At 40.0% G+C, this 20,360-nt stretch overlaps 2 protein-coding genes across 3 annotated transcripts in view; both read left to right on the top strand.

Moving 5' to 3' along the window:
• Window positions 1-141: 141 nt before the first annotated feature.
• On the top strand, window positions 142-4,165 carry LOC108622954 (pre-rRNA processing protein FTSJ3). The gene is made up of 4 exons (XM_018021165.2): window positions 142-865; window positions 997-1,460; window positions 1,851-3,574; window positions 3,704-4,165. The coding sequence occupies exons 1-4, from the start codon at window positions 799-801 to the stop codon at window positions 3,957-3,959; spliced, it is 2,511 nt and encodes an 836-aa protein (XP_017876654.1). The 5' UTR covers window positions 142-798; the 3' UTR covers window positions 3,960-4,165.
• A 720-nt stretch (window positions 4,166-4,885) lies between these two features.
• Window positions 4,886-20,360, top strand: part of LOC113464063 (uncharacterized) — a 49,510-nt gene continuing 34,035 nt past the window's right edge. Inside the window, exons 1-2 of one of the 2 annotated variants that reach the window (XM_026811794.1) lie at window positions 4,886-7,013; window positions 11,455-11,688. In XM_026811794.1, the coding sequence (XP_026667595.1) occupies window positions 6,980-7,013; window positions 11,455-11,688 (268 nt within the window). In that variant the 5' untranslated portion in view covers window positions 4,886-6,979. The remainder of the gene's footprint in view (window positions 7,014-11,454; window positions 11,689-20,360) is intronic. The other variant, XM_026811801.1, reaches the window with a different exon arrangement.

The raw sequence follows: 20,360 nt of genomic DNA, 5'->3' as shown, positions 1-20,360 counted from the left end.
ATGAACGGTATGTAGAAATAAATGTAAGCTTATTTAAACAAATGGAAGTTCGCGTGTTTCAACACGCAGCGCGGAGAATTTTATTCCCTCGCGCGTGTAGAACATGTTTAAAAATTGTGAGGTACAAAAATTATTATGACAGTCTATATACAAAATCGACAAGAAAATTGAAAATTGTAATTAAGGCATGCAGCGTTACCAGATGCGATTTTTGTCTCTTTTCGCGTGCTGACCCCCACTATACTGTATTTTTTTCCCGCTTACGTTGCCACTGTTACCAGTGGACATGCGCCTGATGCACCTACCGGCTTGCTACGTGATGTAGTTTAAAATATTCATAATATATTGATAAATATTCATATAATTCATAATAATAACATAATATATTGTCAAAATACGTCACGTAGTAAGCACAGTAAAGAAGCATCCCCACCCCACGTGAAGTTTCGCGTCAAGTCCGCGCGCGTTCACGTTGTGCATATGTATAGTGTGGTATAGTGCATATTTGCTTGTGTCCTGCTCGTGTCCATGCCTGTTGTAATTCGACTGAAAGTAGTAAGAGTGGTTAAAATAAATAAAAAATTGTTGCCTCGCGTCAGGTTCTCTTTACGAGGATTATATTTTAATTCATTGAATACTGTAAGAAGTATTGCGTGGGGTTCGGACAATATGTTAATGAACGGAACGTAGAACATATCAATTTTAGAACCTCGTGTCAAACAGAACGCAAGAGTTTCGTACATTAAAGTTCTGTGATAATAATTAAAATTAGTGTAGTGAATTAAAATTTAATTCAAAATGGGTAAAAAAGGGAAGATTGGAAAGCAGAGGAAGGATAAGTTTTATCAACTAGCAAAGGAAACTGGTAATTACTGTTTAACAATGTTACTATATTAAAGATTAAATGTTTTAATATAAAATACTTGTAGAATACTATTCGTTTTTATTAAGTATATTTTGTTATCGCCAGGGTCTATAATAGGTTATGTTTTATAGGTTATAGATCACGTGCTGCTTTCAAGTTGATTCAACTGAATCGAAAATTCGAATTCTTGCAAAAATCCCGAGTATGCGTAGATTTGTGTGCAGCTCCTGGAGGATGGATGCAAGTCGCCCGGCAGAATATGCCAGTATCTTCTATAGTAATAGGAGTCGACTTGTTCCCTATAAAAACTATACCAGGGTGTATCAGCCTGGTGGAAGATATCACGACAGATAAATGTCGTGTATCCATAGCTCGTGAATTGAAAACATGGAAAGCTGATGTTGTACTTAACGATGGGGCACCGAACGTTGGTAAAAGTTGGGTACATGATGCATATCAACAAGTCGTCTTAACTTTAGCTGCACTCAAGATGGCAACATATTTTTTACGACCGGGTGGTTGGTTTATCACAAAAGTTTTCCGCTCGAAAGATTACAACCCACTGGTTTGGGTACTAAAACAATTGTTTCGAAAGGTAATATTTTATTCATTATAAATTGACTTAATTTTTATTCAAAATGAAATTCAAGTGTTTATAGTTTTAGTTTAAAAATTGTATTCTTAATAGTCATTTCTTTTATCATACAAGCAGTGTAACAGGCACTTCTAATATTTTGTAATCTTTCTGAACATGTCAAACATTCTTTATATTCACTGCTGATACTACTGAACATTTCCTTGACCATTTAAAAATTGAATTACTTATTCAGTGTTGTGCTTTTGATATTCTGAATTGTTTTATAGAATACGTTTATCATTCCTGCACATTAAATTTTCTTATAATTGGACAAAATCCGCAGTCTTGTTATAAGATACGGATCACAATTTATTTCGTTAGTATTTAAATTTATATGTTTTATTCAAGGTACATGCAACTAAACCTCAAGCATCGCGTACTGAATCTGCTGAAATTTTCGTCGTCTGCCAGTATTACATCGCTCCGGACAAATTGGATCCGAAATTCTTAGATCCAAAATACGTTTTCTCTGAATTAGAAATAGAATCTGCGAATAAATTGAACGTCTATAATCCTACTAAAAAGAAAGCTAAAGTGGAAGGTTACCCAGAGAACGATTACACTTTGTATCATTCGTTATCTGTTAAAGATTTCATAGCTCATGACAATGCTGTCGAAGCGTTGCAGAATGCTTCTGAAATTGTTTTCGACGATGAAACGATAGCGAATCATGAGAAAACGACTAATGAAATCAAGGAGTGTTGCAAGGATATTAAAGTGCTGGGTAAAAAGGATTTACGAAATTTAATGAATTGGTGGAAGGCAGTTAAGGAATCTCTGAAGAAGCCTGAGGTAGAGGAGGATGTGCCAGAAGATACGACAGAACCAGCACCCATGAGTCAAGAGGATCTAGAAGACTTGGAGGACGAACAAATTAGAAAACAAATTGAAGAGATTAGAGAAGAGGAAGCTAGAGATCTCAAACGAAAAAAGAAAAAGGTAAACAAGGAGAGGCAGAAACTGAACGAACGGCTGAATCTAAAAATGATTCACAAGGGAAACGAAGGTCCTGTACTCGAAGGGGATGATATGTTCAGTTTAAAACAAATACAATCGCATCAACAGTTAGAGAAGATAACAGATCAGAGCCCTGATCTAGTAGCTGAAAGTGATGCAGATTCGGACACGGAGAAACCAAAGCCGAAGAAGGTTTCTTATAAGAAGGATGAAGGGCATTTAGATAGTTCAGGTTTATATTATAAAACAGATGATAGCGAGCCGGAAGATTCAACTGATGTTTCCGATGATGATAGTGATAAGTCAGGTTTAGGTCTAAATGAATCTGACGATGAGGAGAGGCCACAGAAGAGGAACAAGTACCTTGACGATGATCCAGAGAATCCGTTGTTAACTGATTTAGATCAGAGGGACAAGAAAACTAAAAGGATTCACAAAGCAGAATTGTGGTTCGAGAAGGACGTATTCAAGAACTTGGAGGATGAAAAGGATGAAGATCTTGAGCTGGACAAGATGGTGGAAGAATACAAGAAAAAAGGTGGTCGTATAATAGGCGAGGGAGATGATGATAAAGAGAATAAAGTCAAGAAAAATATACAAGAAGAGGAAGAAGATGACGAATTGTCCTCGAGCGGTGATGACACAGATTCCGATTACGATGTTGAGAAGATGATGGCTCCGAACAAGAAATCCGAGAAGAATGCTAACAGTAAAGATAATTCAGTATCGCATACAAAGTCAAAGAAGAGGAAACGTTTAACGGAGGAAGAACTGGCATTGGGATCGCTGTTAGTTCAAAGCAAGAAAACTCGGAGGGACTTGGTAGATTCGGCTTGGAATAGATATGCGTTCAACGATGACAAATTGCCAGACTGGTTTGTAAAGGATGAAGATAAACATATGAAGAAAGATGCGCCCGTGCCTAAGGAGCTCGTCGACGAATACAAGAAACGTGTCGAAGATTTGGATGTTAGACCGATTAAAAAAGTAGTAGAGGCAAAAGCAAGGAAGAAGCGAAGAGCTTTACGGAAACTGGAGAAAGCGAAGAAGAAGGTTGAGGCTATAATGGATAATACGGAAATCAGCGACAGGGAGAAGACGAAACAAGTACAAGCGTGAGTAAAATATTTTATTTATTGTTCATAATACATAGGGTGTATCACGTGATCTATACATCTTAATTTTTCGCTATTGTTAGTTTAAAAGATATTTTATATACATGATTGATCATGGTTTCTGTGTAGCTTGTACAAGAAGGCTCATAAAGAACCGAAAAAGGATGTCACGTATGTCGTAATGAAGAAACACATGGCTCAGAAGAAAGCGGCGAGACCACCTGGCGTTAAAGGACGTTACAAATTAGTTGATCCGAGAATGAAAAAGGATTTGCGCGCAGCAAAAGCGAAAGAAAAAACTAAAGGGCGTGGAAAGAAAGGTCGAGGCGGTAAGCCGCCACGAGGAAAGCCTAAAGCGCATAAGGGCAAGAAATTAAAAAAGTAATTAGAATGAAATAAAGTATGAAACTTCATCGATCATTTACCCTTCGATTGCCCCAGAATTTAAGAACATTGCTATTATGCAGTAAAGATATGAGACGAGAATGCATGATGGATATTTTGTAAATAAAATATTTTGTACATAAACGTATGTACAAATTCTACGAAGATCGAAATTAAACAAGTTTTGTACATACGCTACAAATTTAATTGTATTTGTTATTTGGGATATTGTAACACACTGTGAACTGGTTGTAGAAATTGATGCAGCACATGTAGTCTGGTATAGCTTGAAATCCGACGATACATGTAGGCAAAATTCTACCACCCACCTGTCCAACTACGTGAAACCTCCCACCACGACCGGCTTTGAGTGTCTCTCCACCCCTCTCACACCTCTTCGGTAACGGCATCCTTCCTCGGTGTATTCCGTGCATCGAACATTCTGATGCAATCGCGGCCTGCGTATCGGCGGGACGCTGCGGTCGATGTCAAGGACAAGGCCAGTGGCATTTAGAAAAGATCGTTTTACGTCAACATCGTTCCATTGAAAGTGGCGTCGATGAAACTTTTTTCTGGCCCGACGCCAAAAATCGTATCATCCCTTTCCTGCTTTATCATTGACACTGCTCCTTAGAAAATGTACGTATACGTATACATATGTACGATACGATTCATTGGATTCCTGCATTTTTATATCGCGCATCCTTCTTGTTTTCAGTTATCGTCAATTTTAATCATCGTCCGATAGTTACCTAAGCGTTCTCCTTAATTGGCAGGAAATACTTGCCATGATGTAACGCAGAGGCGACCCGTTGGAGCGGTCGATGTCAAGGCCGAGCTTTACTGACAACGTAGATTTCATAATACGATGAAATTCAGTTTCCCTACAGAGCAACCGACGCAGAACCGATAAGAGGTTTGTAAAACGATCATTTATACATTGTGTGTATATTGCAATACTTGTTATACGCTCGTTCTAATGTGTATATGAACATCATTTAAACGTTATCTGTTCGTTTCTGCTTGTTTTCATCGGTTCCGCGGTGACAATTTTAGAAAGACGGTTTAAATTTAAAGGGCACGTTGATAGATCACGGGCGTGGTAGTATCCACTTGTTCCAATTTGCTTACCGCGAGCCAAGTTTGCATTCGATGCCAAACACTTGTAGGCGCTGTAACGATGCTCGTAAATGTTTACGGTGCACTGGCGCCAACAAAATACTTTCGATTTTTAGAATTACGTATATACCTACTTTCTTCCACTATTAGTACAGCTCTTGTTGGCATAGAGAACGTTCGTGAATCTAAAATATTTCGAGTCATGCGAACAAATCTCGTAAAGAGCGTTTTGCACTTCGGCTCGGTGCTGTTGCCTCACTTTGCGTAATACTGCTCGCCTATTATACTAGTTCTAATTTAACGCCTGAGGTGTGAATGGTATTAAAAGAGCAGAAGGGAATTCATGTTATGAAAGAAAGCTCTAAATATATGCTCGGGTTATTGACTCGTTCAGTACGCCGTCTGCAAATATCAGATTTAAAGGTGAACTTGGTAAATCCCGGAACCTTGAACCGACCCGCGATGCCTTTATAACTCGGGTTAAAATTATGACGAGGAATTGCGCCAGGAATACCCACAATTGAGAAATCAACAGTACAGCAAACGAGAAACGTAGTTGCTGAAACCTTTTTTCAAGCCGTATTTTTAAGGACAGGAATTTTCAAATTGATAACACAGTCTCCCTTTAAATTATAGCGTTCTTTTTTTGAAATGAACAATTGACACTTTACTCGGTCGAGTTCCCCAGCTTAGGATCCTTTATGAAAAGTTGTCGATGCTTCTGTGTACATATCTTTCCGCGGTTGGCGCTTACGTCAAGGGCGACCTCGACTTTTCACCGTCTCTAATCTGTACGAGAATCGTTCGCGAAACAAGCATATTATTTCCACTGTGTGTAACTCTAGATAGGAACGGATAAGCCTTAGAATTTTGTAATCTTTTTATGACACCAATTTAATCGGTACGACATCATCTGGTAATTGATATTATTTTACATAGCAGTATCATTCATTAATTTATTCCTCGTTTTCATTCTATCGAATACTCTCAATTACTTGGTTAGTAAGACTTTAGAAGATTATAGGCTTGTTAAGCAAGAATAAGAACGATTAAAATTCTTCGTGATCTTACTTTGCTTAATAAAGTAAGTTCATTGAATTGTTCAATCAAGGAAAGCTTCAAATTTCCCATTGCTACGATTATGTCCACGTATTGAGCCTTCAAATTGCACGTCTCCTCTCGCAACCTTTATTGTTATTTCCGTTCGAAACCTTGAATCACGAAATCAGAAGTCAGGGATCGAACGACCAACGGTCTATCGCGGCAAATACTTTTGTTGATAACAAATCATCAGTTATATTAATAATATATTCAATTCGTGCAACACGTGAGCGTACGGTCAGGTGGTATTTCAATGGAACGTTCGATTCCAATGTGCACCTCTCGTTGCGTGTAATTAGAACGAAGTAAAGGGGACGGGCGCGTGAAGTGAAATCGAGATATAGGAAAAACGATAAGATGCTGCAGGGTAGAGCGGCCGGGGTGGACGCGGCGAGACAAGGGCTGACGCGCGGTAATTGAGAATCGTTAACGCGTCCTTGAGGGAGATCGAGCGGTTGGATTTTGCTAAATTCTCCTGTCTTGCTCGTAGCCATCGGTTATCGTTTCTCTCTCACTCCTCTCTCGTCCCGGTTTTCTGGCCACCGATGATGTTGGTGGCCTTCAACCGTTCAGGAGTGGATGGACCTCGTTGGCCAGCGGGCCGAGGTATAAGGTCGAGGTTGCCGCTGGTGTGTGCACGGGATATGCGACCTCCGGATGCATCGAGCGAGATGCGCGCGCAGCGAGCTCATGCGCGTTTCTCAGCCGGTTAGTTGTGCGTCGCAGCATGTCGGGCGGGCGGTCGAGCGCAAGTCATTGTCAAGGTCTTCTCTGGTCACGGGCAAACCGTTATAAGTAGCGATGGGCACGAACCAAGACGCAGTTTCTCGACTGTGTGAGTAAATGATCGATACAGATTTACTCTTAATACGTCTTTCTTTTCTTCGAAAGACGATGCTTGAACTATAATACATTCCATTTGTTCTTAATTGTATATTGCATACATACTTTGAAATTAACCTCTATATAAAGATATTATCGGGTAACTTGATTACAACATGAAAGTTAGTATGGCGTCTATTAACAGGAGTCGATACACGACTTCTAATAATGACCGAAGGAAAGGTATTGTAAAATATGAATAAAAAGATAAGGAAATGGGACGTTCGAAAGATCCAAATTTTATTGTTCCAGTGGAAGTTGTTACTATACCAAGAGAATATTAATCCCATCGCTAGGTCTTAAGTTGTCGAGACTGATGCAAGGTCGCCGACGATTGTTTCAGGGTAAACTGTACTATTAACGCCTGCCCTACCAAAACTTTTTCTTGCTTACGCTCCTATTCCCAATGATATGACACGACAGTTTTAAGCGATAATAAAGATAATTACAATTGGTCATTGATCAATTCATTAAAACGTTTGAAACAGATAAACACAGACTCATTGCTATATCGCGATTTTTCATAGTTAGATAATTTCTAGAATTATGTATAAAGGAAATTGAAGGCAGAATTTTCTATGCTACTATGTATTATTGTAAATGTTCGTGATACTTCCATTTGTAGGATAAGGCGTAGAAGTACCGAGCTTTTACGAGTTTTCTCGTGAAGTGGAGTCTACTTCCACCTTTGGGTGATATTAGTTTTGAGAACGCTGTGATCTCTTTTCTGATGTAACCTACTTATTCCCTCGGTATAGAGCATATTTTCTAGCATATTTGTTCGTGTATCTACACAAAGGACTCGTGAAAATCTTTCAGCGGGTACATTCCCTCGCTTTTGTTATAGAATAGCGAAACATATTTCATCCGCTAGGGTGTCATTCATCAAATTCGTTTCTAAAGACGTGACGTAACTGATTGCCGGCGTAGGGGGATGATTCTCAGGTAGCGAGGATGATTCTTTATTTCTGTTTGAAATCGTCGGGAGATAGGATCGTAAAACGTGAGCGTCGCGGCGCCTGCGTCACGATGCTCGGCGTACATCCATGGCCAAGGTCCTCCCCGGTCACGGGCAACCCCGTTATATGTGGCTAGGAGCCGGCACTCGCTCGAGGTCGTTCATGATTGTCTTTGTTCGCCCCAAGGCTTGGAAAAGGTTGATATCCAGGCGCATCTAGCTAGCATGTTATGAAAACACGACGCCCATACGGATGACCGTAGGTTTGAAATAATATCACCTTGAACTTAACATTTAAAAGAGCGTTCGCTCTCTAAGGATACAGTCTTAACTATATAAGATTTTTAGTTAGCTATGTGGATTATGGGAACCTTCTAAATGTGACATAACTACTCTGCAAATAGATATTTGATCAGATTGCTTTAATCGTGTAGTTGCCCGAGAAGTTCTTTGCACCGAATCACTAGGTTACAACTCGATTAGTACTTATTAACGTTATTAATGAGATCCGACGAGTTGCACTTGTTGGAAATTGAGTCGAGGCCGGGTCACGCTGTTTAACGTTCGAGCGTAGGCTTGTTTCAAGGCAGCCTTTCTTTCGTCTATTGTCCCAGACAGGAAATTGATTTCATTTCTATAACAATGACTGAATGTCTGAGTGTCTATTATGACTTGACGCTTTCAACAGGTGTTAGAATTATTCTATTTATTTAGCTCGCTGCACGGTTCGTTGGACTGGCAATTTTGTTTCCGATTATCGTGGATTTTCACGTGGAACAGATTAGGTTTCAGAATAAATTAAGCAGACGTTCGTCCAATTATGCAACCCACTCTTTGAGATTCAATCTTGACGAGCGCCGAGATGGTAAAAGATTCTCCGTCGTATCCTTAGATTTCCGGTTAGTTTCTTCTCTTCCTAGAACGTATTACCGGTATCCTTCCCACTTGCTCGCAGGAGGGTTGGGAGTTCGATGTTGAGGCCATCCGGGGGCGGCAAGTTCAAGGTTGCCACGTCCGGGCCACGTCCGGGCATGCTAACCCAAATACGATTACGCTCTGAGGACAGTGGAGAGCCGAGACAACAAACTCGAGAATCAGTTAGAGTTTGCTAGGCCAATGGAGCAAGGATACAACCCAAGCCCAATCCCCCTCGGTGAATTAAACTCCTGAGCCGATCTGTGGCTTCCTATCTATCCGGTAACGCTTTAAATGGTTTCGTGTTATACCGCGGCGGTGGAAGTTCCGGGCTCGGTTTCAGCTAATTGATAGAAAACTTTTAATTGTACGCAGAAAAGTGAATTAGTTTCGTAACCGACGATTCTGATTATTTGTATTAGAGATTCAAGGCTGAGTAAGAATGCCTCGTTTTAATTCTACACGCTTCATATTCGATTTTCTATCTATTTTATATACATACTCAGACCGTTTTTGCTTGGAAATCTGATGTTCTCGTGTACTGATTTACTTAATTAACGTGTCGCCATTTAATTTCCACAGTTGTAATCGTCGGTCTCCTCCAGGTTAATTGCGATTCATGCAATTGCATCACATTTGCGGAAGAACAATAATACGTAGTAGATGTAGACACAGTTTGATGTCGATTGCCTTGAACATCGAGTCCTCGTGCATCGTGGATACAATTTCAGCCATTTACCTCGCTAACTAACAAAACCATCTATTGTGATATACGTCCGTTTTTATTTCTGATTAGCACACGACCGATGAATATGAATTTATTAACAGATTAGATTCACGACGGATTGAGATCGCATCGTGCTAACAATGCACTACGAAGGTTGAATATCCATACGCTGTTGCACGTAGTTGGCAGACAGTTTATGCTTAGATATAATCAAATAAACGAGCCATACAAAATATCAACAAAATATATAAAACAATTCCTCCGTTTTCTAATCTATTATGCATCGATCAAGAACTTTGCCCCATTATGAAGCATAATATCAAGCATAAAAATGAGTAATCGATACATTAATTTCGAAGTGTAATTTTTTTTATTAAGAGCTGATGCAATGCTGTTTGCAGTATTCGTACTTCGTAATGAAGAATATTATCAGTTTATGCGTCTGATTTCCGCGCATTTGCGTAGGAGGATACTAGCTGTGTGCTCATCATTGCGCTTAGTCACGAGGATTATCGCCTCGTAGTAATGTTACCAGGACGTCTCATTACGAAACATTCGTCGAGCACGCGAAGGAGGCAGACGAAACGAGAAAAACTTGTTCCTCGAATTTTCCTGTCCAGCTCGTAACCGGTCTGCCATTATGATGCCATCGCCCATACGTAATAGCAATTAATGGTATCACGTTATGTACTCCGGTTATGAATCCAAGTTCCAGCTGTTTACTATCTCTGGTGTTTAGTGCCAGGTAGAATAGCGAACATTTCCTTGTCATCATAATTTGATTACGTCGCTGAGAATGTTTTTAATTAACAGCCGTTAATTATGAAAGAGCGGCTGTACGGTTTCCTAACGGAGCTGTTCGTTTTCAATCGGGCCACGAAGTTCTGAACAAGTTTCGATTAAAGTAGTTAAAGTCTGATCAGGAAATCCCGACGGGTCTCGGAGGGGGAGGCGAAGTTTGTCCGCAGATTTCCTTAACGGAAATCTCTGCACTCGCCCACGAGACGACTGACGTCCACGTTTTTCCCCCGGTGTTGGAAAATACGTTCGCCCTCTTTTCCTATTTTCCGCGTGGGCCGCGCAGTCAAGCGTGCTATCCTTGAACTTCATCCAGCTCCACCTCTTTCTTCCCTCTTCCTTTCCGTCTACGAGCCGTTCTCTGTTCAACCACCTTCTTCCTTCCTCTCTCTAATCCCCTATAAATAACCATTTTATTTGTCTCTTCTCTCTTATCACTCTATCAACGTGCCACGTTCCCCTCGCTCGTGTGATCCACTGACGTCACGGCTATCGACCCGAAATCCAAGGGTTGCTCATGGCTATACTCGTCTGTACACGTGGAGCATTAGCACGTGTACTGTCCCCTTTGATACTCCTCTTCGCAGAATTTTTGTTAACCACACGCACGGCTCTAATGGTTTAGAATGAATTTTGTAGTCCAGCTCGTTAAGTCTCTTTTTCGTCAAATTTAATTGCTTCAGGGTAAACCCTGAATGGTGTGCTCGGATAATTTTCGAGATTGCGAAACTTTCTTCTCTAACTGCGAGGATGTGGGACGATTGTACGGCGAAAGTCGCTTGCAATTGTCCAAATTGCTTTGCTTTCTCAATTCTTTGTTACCCGCCAGAGGCAGCTATTAATTAACGTGTTCTAGAAATTCATTCTTACGTTTTACAAAATTTCAACGAATATGACAGAACAAATGTTCTCCTTTTATTTCTTATAGGAGAATTTGAAAACAGTCATTCGGCTGGTAGGTCGTTCAATAATAGAAGAAATGAAATATGATTGCAGGTGATTCATCGAGTTCGATTTGGGAACTGCTACGAGCAATTTTTGTTGACTCGTGCACACAGCCACGCGTTCGTACTCGATCTGAACGTCACGTCCTCGTGACCTGTGTGCACATTAATGCACGTCAATGCAGCCTGGCGTACGACGTATCGGGACACATCAAGGGCACCAGCCGGGATTCACGATGGAAAATCACGACAACGGGGAAGGAAGAACCTTCCATCGGAAAACCAAGTAAGTGACCACTGATTCTGTATGCCTGCTGTTATCACGCAGCAGACTGTGACGACGGGTGCGTTAATATTTAATATTATATAAAATATGTATATATAAAATTAATAATTAATACTTGTTAATATTATTTTGTTAATAATGAATCGGTCCTCAATTTATAATGAGGCAACGAACGATTATTAAAAAGGCTAGCGGGAATTTATTATTTAATTAAGAACAATTCTCGGATTAACAACTCGTAATTAATTCGAGTAAAATAAAAAGAAGGATTTTGATAAATTAAACATACAAATGAAATACCTATTGAAAATCTACTAAACGGTAATATATTCCTTGTTGGGATGAATGAGCATTGAAGATAATCGAGTAACTTTCAGTAATCCGCATTTCACTAGAATATGATATCATATTTCAGCATCACAGCATCGCGACATAGATTCATCACATTTTTCAGTTAGGATTCAGAATACTTCAACTGATTATCAGCTTTGAAGAAAGCTTTTTTAAAGCTAAACCGTTATTGTTATTTGGCAACCAATAATTTTATGCATATTGCGGATTTTTATGCACAAATCAAACATTCCTGACCTTTTAGAAATTTTTCTATAAACCTATGAAGACCGCAGTTTATCGAGAGATAAAGAAAGGGTTATCGTTGGTAGGGCAAGTTGATAGTAAAACCGCAACACGTTCAGTCGTTCATTAAGAACGATCTCGTATCGATTGGACAGAGAAATCGTTAACGATTGGCAACCAGCAATGGCCCATTGTAACGGTCGAGTCAAGTGCGAGCCTTGACATCCGCGGCCTTGTCAAGAATTTTTCCGCATTCGATTGTTGTTCCGAGCGAGCTCCGCGAATCGGAAGAAGGGGAAAACGCGAAACGGGATGGCGACACGCGATCTAAGAAGAGGGAAGCAAGAGACGAGACGCGAGATCCGTTGTTGAATGGCAATCGCGAATGCCGCGACCTTCAAAAGCCGCACGATAGACAGTATTAACTGACAGACTGTGTAAATTTTGTTAAACTGCTGTCTGTCATTTCAAATTTTCACTGCGAATTAGTTTCAAGTTGATATTTTTCAAATTAGTTGCTTTGCAATTTCAAGGCTGTTACAAAAATAGAATTTAATTTTCACATTTGCAATTATATTGTCGTTAATAAGTCATTACTTAATTTGTACATATCCGAAGGACATAGACAGTTTATACTAATTTAACGTTTGCGTAGTTTAAACAGTTCCATGAAGAATTCAGTAAAGGTTATTGAAGGTTTAGTAGAGATCGTTAATAAGCTATTCTTCCGAGATAATTAAAAAAAAAGAGCGTTTACCCGCTAAGTGTATTGACAATCGTACAATTTCTCAAAACGGTCGTAAAGTACTGAGGAACCGACAAACGTTTACGACACCGAGTTTCCTCTCGTAATCGACTACACCTGAAACTGGGAAAACATTGCGTCCCGGTCTTTTGACTGTTGGAAATTTACGACGTCTTGCGGACCGTTACGCCTTGATCGCAAACTTTCGGCCCTGAAATGTCGTAATGGATTCTCAGGGGTCGGAGGGTAACTCGTCATGATTTGCGACCTCCGTTGCTCCGTATTCTTTCTTGAAAAGAAACCAGTCCTGTGGTAAAAATATATATGTATATATATATATATTTCTTCTTTAGAACGTGACAAGGGGGAACCTTGAACCGCCTGCTTTGCCGCATTCAATTCATTCCTCAATTTTTTCATCTCTTTCTACCGAAGCCACACGGAAGGTTGATCCTGAAATTAAGAGGCAGTGACAAAATACGGACAGTTATTATAAGCATTCTTAGTCTAGACAATTCAATAGAGAATACAATTGCCTGACCGTGTAACATTATTTGGACTAGTCATATTTTTGTTCAATGATTATTTCTTTGGCCTCCTTGGAAAACGGATGAAAGATTTACAAGCTCGTTGTCGTAAAAAGCATGAATTCGTGGCACGACCTTCGAATTTACTTGCAAATAAAAACCGTGACCCTACAGCTGTTTAAGACTGCTCTGACGACCTCTAATGCTTTATAACCGGCACGATCTTTCTGTCCAACAATGCCTCGTAAAACGCTCGATGACTTCAGGCTCGTGTCGCTTATATTGCCGTCACTTTGCAACAATGACCACGATAAAGTATTTACAAACACATGCGCGGCTATGTGCCTGTTCATAAGTCTTACGGTTCTCCTAAGCTAACGGGAGAATTATAAAACATTGAATATAGGAAACCAGAGTCATAATCAGATAATGAATCGTAAATCATGAACAACTTCAATAAATTTTATTCTTACATGCTTGAAGCTTGTCAGCAATTTTAAAAAATGTCTCCACGCTTAATCTAGTAGTTAATTTCATGTGTTTCAACAGTTTTTGTCTACTGGAATAAAAAAAAAACGCACTCTGAATTTTATCTAATTACAGAATCGAGTCAATCATATATGTATCACAATTTTATACAATTTTGCATTTTGTTCTGAAATTTATGAACAAATTTATATTCAATGATAGATGACCACTTTTTTGTGTCAGGATTGACTCTGAGAATTAAATTTTTCATAGTGCTAGTCTCGCGTTTCCCATTCCGGTGCTAAAATATACGACGAGATGTATGTTCGTCGAAGGTCGACTTGTTATTTAGTCGTTATTAATAACCTTGGCTACCGCGAGCCGATTTTGTATCCGTCCTGTTGCACCGCGGTATACACGTACTCTACTTAAACGCTGAAACCGGAAGTTGTCGGTTTTCTGAATGAGCGTTCGTCATTCGGGCTGACCGAATGCACTAAACCAGAGCCTATTATTAAACGTGACTTTAGGAAACTCGTTCGGAAGTCTAGCCGCTTGTGCCATTCGTCGATCCTTCAATTTATTTCGGTGACGAAACTAGAGGCAATCTTTTTGAAATGGAGAAACTGAAGAATGCTTTAATTCTCGGAAATGCGGAAATCAATCGCGACGATAATGACAAATGGTTGATTTATCAACATCTCGATCATTTCGAATAAAATCATAGAATCGAGTAGGCGGAAAAGCGTGTCATGCTGTTCCATTTGTCTACGTATGTAACTATCAAAGGTGGTTCGATTTCCGTGTGCGCGCCGCCGCCACGGTTATTGTTAGAACAACGAAGTTACGTGCTCGTTTACTCAAGTGGTTGATATACTGGCTTTAACATCGAAGCACGTGTATATGTGCGTCTGTGTAAAAGAGAGGCCAAAGTGCACCTATGCCCGCGATTTCAGGCTAAAAGTGGAGCCAAGGATATCGGTACGATAAGCAGGGTTAGGGTAATCCGAGCTCAATAACGCGTAGTTCTTTGTTGACCAAGGACCAACGTCAATTCTAAAATTGTTCCTCCAGCGTCGTTCCTACGATTTCCTACGTATGACCATTGGACAATCCAAGTACTCGTCTGTCAGTCATAAAACGTAGAACAGAATGACACATACTAAGTATGAATAAAAAAATGTTGATTATTTTTAAAATTCTTCGTTACGTTTCTACGATTTCCTATGATCAATTGGACAATCTAAGTACATATCTGTAAATCTTAGAACATAGTAAAACATAGAATAGAATGACAAGAGTATGAATAAAAAAATGTTACTTTTTAATTTGGCTGAGAAAACTTTTGTAATGTCGCATCTATTATTTTAATCAGTGGATCAAAACGTTTTTCTACAGTAATCACTACACTAAATTCTATTGACAGTGAACGTGGGTAAAGGCGCGCTTTCATTCCAATTTGAATTCAAATGCAATTTCATTGAAAAAGTTGTTTCAACGAGGTTCCAAGTGTTTGTTCAACGTATGCCTTCTAAAAAAGGATCGAAGTTATTTATCCTTGGCCGAGGGTCGGTCAAGGTAATCTCAATGATTCGTCAAGGATCGTCTTCATCTGCGAGAAAGCGAGACTTTCTAGAGATGTTTACGAAAGTCATAAGGTACCAAGGGCAACTTTTCGAAACCAAGTTTCCACCACACGGAACGGTCCGACAGGCCTCTGCGGTTTCTTACCGAAAACTACGGATCGATGGACCGTTCTGCATTCCGATTTCACGCCATTCGTAAAACGGTAAAAGCGGACCGGAATTCCCAGGGCCCAAATTCCCGTTCTCCCAATTTCATTGTTCCATTGACATATCTATATTTATGATCGCTGCAACTCTTTCTTTTGTCAAATACCCAAGTTGCCTCTCTCTGACGTTTAACAAGTTTCCTGTCAGTGTCGCATTTAGCTTCGAGCGATGCATGTTTTCTGCAATAACACTTATCGTCAATTACTACTTTCGTCTATTGTACTCCAAGGAGATTGAAACAATACGTGTCTGTTCATAAGTGAACATTTATACACCCACACGTAACACGTACAGTTGCAGCATTTAACTACAGTATATGTTATTTTTTCGATAGTATGTACGCGTCTGAATGAACACGTTAGCTACGTTTAAGTAGATTCATGAGTCACTGCTCATGACCAAGCACGTGCCCAATACAATTCGTCATGAAAAAGTCTGGAAAAGTGTTTTGATAGATAACACATTGATTAGAATACCGAAGGTTTTTTAGATATTTCTGAAACATTAGTCATGCCAACGCAACAATGGCATGAAGCCATCACAACAAAATAATGTTTCATAAAAATTTAGCATGAAAAGCCTTCCATGAAAATATTGTAAGTTTCGTTTAAATAGATTCATGAATCCAATATCCAAGCATGTGTCGAGTAAAATTCGTGATGAGCTTGTAGAAGTGTTTTGATATATATATTGATTGGAATGTTTAAGCTTTCTCTAGATAATTTTAGTTAATTATACAAGGAAATAATGTGAATTACAAAATTTACTTAGTGAAGTGAAAATTGTTTCATTAAAAATTTGGCAACCGTGACATCCTACAAAAGTATCAAATTCTTATTTGTTCATTCATACTCTTGCAACATCTCGGTTAAACGTTTTACGATGCGCCCTAAGACTTATAAACGACGGTGTAAATTGGATGAAATATAGTTTGTCAGGTACTCGGGGCCATAAATCCGTGCGAGTATGGGGACCATCGTAAACCGTTTTCACTTTCGTTGTGACGATCGAGAAATCTGTGTCAGGAGGTCATCAGGCCATTGGCCGTGTTCTACTTCCCGAGGTCCCTTTCCCTTTTTCACGTTTCCTCGCTCGCGTTTCGAATCGAAAACCGGGGACATCGATACGGAAAGGAAAACAGCGGAATGCCTTTTCCTTTTTACTGTTACGCGACTGTTCCGCTCGTTCGATTTCGCAAACCTCCGTTTTTATCCCCAGTTCAAACGAGTTTCGTTTCTCGATGGTGAAGAAAAATAGTATCGAACACATTTCATTATTATAATATTATTGATAGAAATAACTCTACATATTATCATGTTTCTCTAGTTATGAGATCGTCATTTCCTTCATTTATAATTCAATATGCAAATGTTGCATCACTGCAACCGCAGTCGCATTAATACCCGTCCACCCTTCTCGGTATCTAACTCTTTCTTCTATTACGTAAATTCGTTTCAATGAGGCAACGCAAACTTCATCGGGTACGTATTGGCAAGATTTATTTCCCCCAGCCGCGGATAAATCGTTTTTGAAATGAAGTGTGGGTATCCCGTGACAAGAGAGGATAGGCAAATACAATGTTCGAGGGTGGACAAGTATCACGGAGGACGTGGAACTCGCGTAAACTAGTAGCTATTAATACCAGTCCGCCTTCTGGAAATGTACTCGCATACAAATCTGTGGTTCATTGCTTAATAACCAGTACAATTTTATTGGAACTATTAACGCGATTTATTATAATCTAAAATTAAGTAATATTTGACGATTACTTATTTGGAATGATGATAAAATGTCGTAAGTAGGGATGGGATTGAGTCCAATTTTATGAGTAAAATGTTGACATCTTTTTGCTTTGTTTTATCGATAACCAGGCAAAAATAGTGGAAAATGTGGGTTTACAGGAACATACTTTTCGTCCTTATGTGAGAATATTTTACGGTCGCTAGGTACCTTTACATAAAGAGAAAAGTTAAATCTGGCGCGCTCTGGTCATTATTTCAATGAAAACAACCTGTTTTGTATAAAAAATCGCTTATGAACACAGACATTGTAACTACGATTTTTCGTCTATATTATAACGCTCATATTATTAAACATCAGCATATTGTCATTAAATAATATTAACCCTTTTAGTACCGGCGAAAAGAACGTACCTAACAATAAGCGAAGAATACCGGGCCGAATCGGCGAATTTGCAGAGGTTTGCGAAAATGCTCGTAAAAACGAAAGTAGAAGTGATATTTACAAAATATAAAAAGCAGCATATTCGGAAATAAAGGGAGAATAAAACGTTACGAATTGTGTTTCATTATTTGTTGAAAATTTGAACGACGATATATCGTCGTTCGGTACTAAAAGGGTACTAACTAAATTAAATATAAGAACGAAAAGTATGGCCCCGTAAACTCATATTTTTGGCAAATTTTGTAGGTAACATTGAGATCCTGTCTTATCGCGCCGATATCGGAATCTACCGCCTTAACGAGGGTTACCATCAGTATTATTACATTAGATTGTCATACGCAACAAATAAACATTGTTTAACAATAATAATTCTCATTATATACCACTAAAAATGGTAGACGTCGACATACTTCTGAGTGCCAGTGTACGTTTCCGCACGCATCGTTACGTAACGTGATTTTACGATATCGTAACGAGCATTGCAACGCGGTTGATATTCTAATGGCCGCGTTATCATGAATCCGGCGTGCGGCCGGAGAGGACAGTCATTAATATCAGTCCGCCTCCTCGATATAATTCCCAACCGCTTATCCCGGAAACAGCTTTCACTTTCTCCCCCACTTGCGGTAACTTTCACTAACGAGGCCCCTGCGAAACGGTTCGTGCGCTCGCCTACGATCGCGGAGGGGCAAAAAGGTGGGCAGGAAAAAAGAATCGGGTTTCTGGGTCGGCCGGGAGACAAAGCGTGCGCCCCGTCCCTTCTTCCTCGCTCGGCGACCTCGTGAATTCGTGGCCGAGCTAGGATAGGCGGAATCGAAATTTCCCTTCCACACGAACGGACGACATTGAGAGCGATTAGTATACGATGTCGTGAAGAATGCTCGTTCGATATACGGGATGTTTGAAGACGTTACGTGAACCAACCGCTAAATGGTAAGGAACACGAATAGCCGCGGTGAAATCCCTTTTGTTGTTTGAACTCTTTTCCTTTTCGAAGGTCGGTTTTCGGCTGTATCTACATTCTTTGCGAATGTACTTCTCCGTGCGAGTATTACTACCTTCTATCCGAGACGACTTTTGTTTGTCTACTCAATTTACACAGCACAGACGTGTACCTAGGGACACGATCGGATATTCCGTAATCTGTATGAATAAGTTCAAAGAGGCTAGTGTGAGGAGGTGAAGGACGAAAAATTCGTGTTTCCCAGGATTACTCGAGACCCGTTGACTCGTTTGTAAAGCCGAATACACACCCTGTTACTACCGGATGCTTCCAATTACCGACAATCGAGGCCCCCGCGTCAATAATCGTAAACGCATAAAGCCGTAAACGAGAAGGCACGCGAGGGCCACGATCTCTTCAAGGCATAAATGGAAAACGCCCTTGTGTTCCTCCAGGATGGCTCGTACCGATCGATACGACTTCCCTTTTTTCCTTCCTCCGTCTGACGTTTTTACGATCGACGCCGGACGCTCGGACGTTAAACACCGTTCACGACCTGGCGTCACAGCGACAGATGTTTCTGTTCTTAAACATCGTTTTAATCACCTTCTTTTTGTGCCACGCGAGCTTCGAGTTTATGGGACCAAAACATCTATTTCTATTTAATAGTTAAATTTTGTTTCATAACTTGACTATGACGTTTATTTCAAAATCCAAAAGTAATGAAGGGTGTCAGACTTTTGACGTTCTTCGAATTTTTATGCAGTCCACAATGTAATTATTGAGAAGATTTAATGAATGAAGTATTCTACGTGATTACTGAAATCTTAGACCGCGTCGATGTTTGGAAATTTGAATGGCCGGTAGTGCGTAGGTTGCAGTCTAATGGGGTCAGTCGACCGAATTACGATAGCTAGACTAAGCACGCACGGGAGGGGTCGATGCTCGTGTAGCACGAAGTCTGTTATGCAAACCGGGAGGCGAATGTGGCACACGCATCAAGATGTAATTATTCGGATCGGTATCGCGTGCATGCATTATTCCGGTGGCCTTCGAAAGGGATGAAATCGGGACGGGTAAACTGGGTCGCGACCCCGAAATATAGGTATGCCACCGAACTGTCTACTCCACTTTGAACGGGTTCTATAGCGGCCCGCTTTAGGCCGTCTGCCTTTCGAGGTTAAAGGTCAGCCTTCTACGTCTCACGTATTTTTAGCGCGGAGCTTGTTACTTCTGTGACCCGTCCGAAAAACCGTTCAACGGGATTTGTTAACCTCGTCTTTTCCCGGGTTTAATCGTTCCCCAATTCTTTAATTCGATTAATAAGTTCGATAGGTACAAACTGAAAGACAGAAACTGTTTCGTGATAAGAAAATTTTTTATTTGCCTCAGAGTCTTATCATAATTATTACAAAATGTAACAATAATACATCCTT

This window comes from Ceratina calcarata, unplaced genomic scaffold (genome assembly GCF_001652005.2).
Source record: "Ceratina calcarata isolate Rehan_Ccalc_2016 unplaced genomic scaffold, ASM165200v1 scaffold114, whole genome shotgun sequence".
Classification (NCBI taxonomy): domain Eukaryota; kingdom Metazoa; phylum Arthropoda; class Insecta; order Hymenoptera; family Apidae; genus Ceratina; species Ceratina calcarata.
This window is presented reverse-complemented; position numbering and strand designations above follow the sequence as displayed.

What these genes read in the sequence shown, in the direction of transcription:
- LOC108622954 (XM_018021165.2), top strand. Translation starts at nt 799, where the DNA reads ATGGGTAAAAAAGGGAAGATTGGAAAGCAGAGGAAGGATAAGTTTTAT. An exon ending in TCAACTAGCAAAGGAAACTG is followed by an intron (nt 866 to 996) that starts GTAATTACTGTT and finishes TATGTTTTATAG; the next exon opens with GTTATAGATCACGTGCTGCT. An exon ending in AAGACGAAACAAGTACAAGC is followed by an intron (nt 3,575 to 3,703) that starts GTGAGTAAAATA and finishes GTTTCTGTGTAG; the next exon opens with CTTGTACAAGAAGGCTCATA.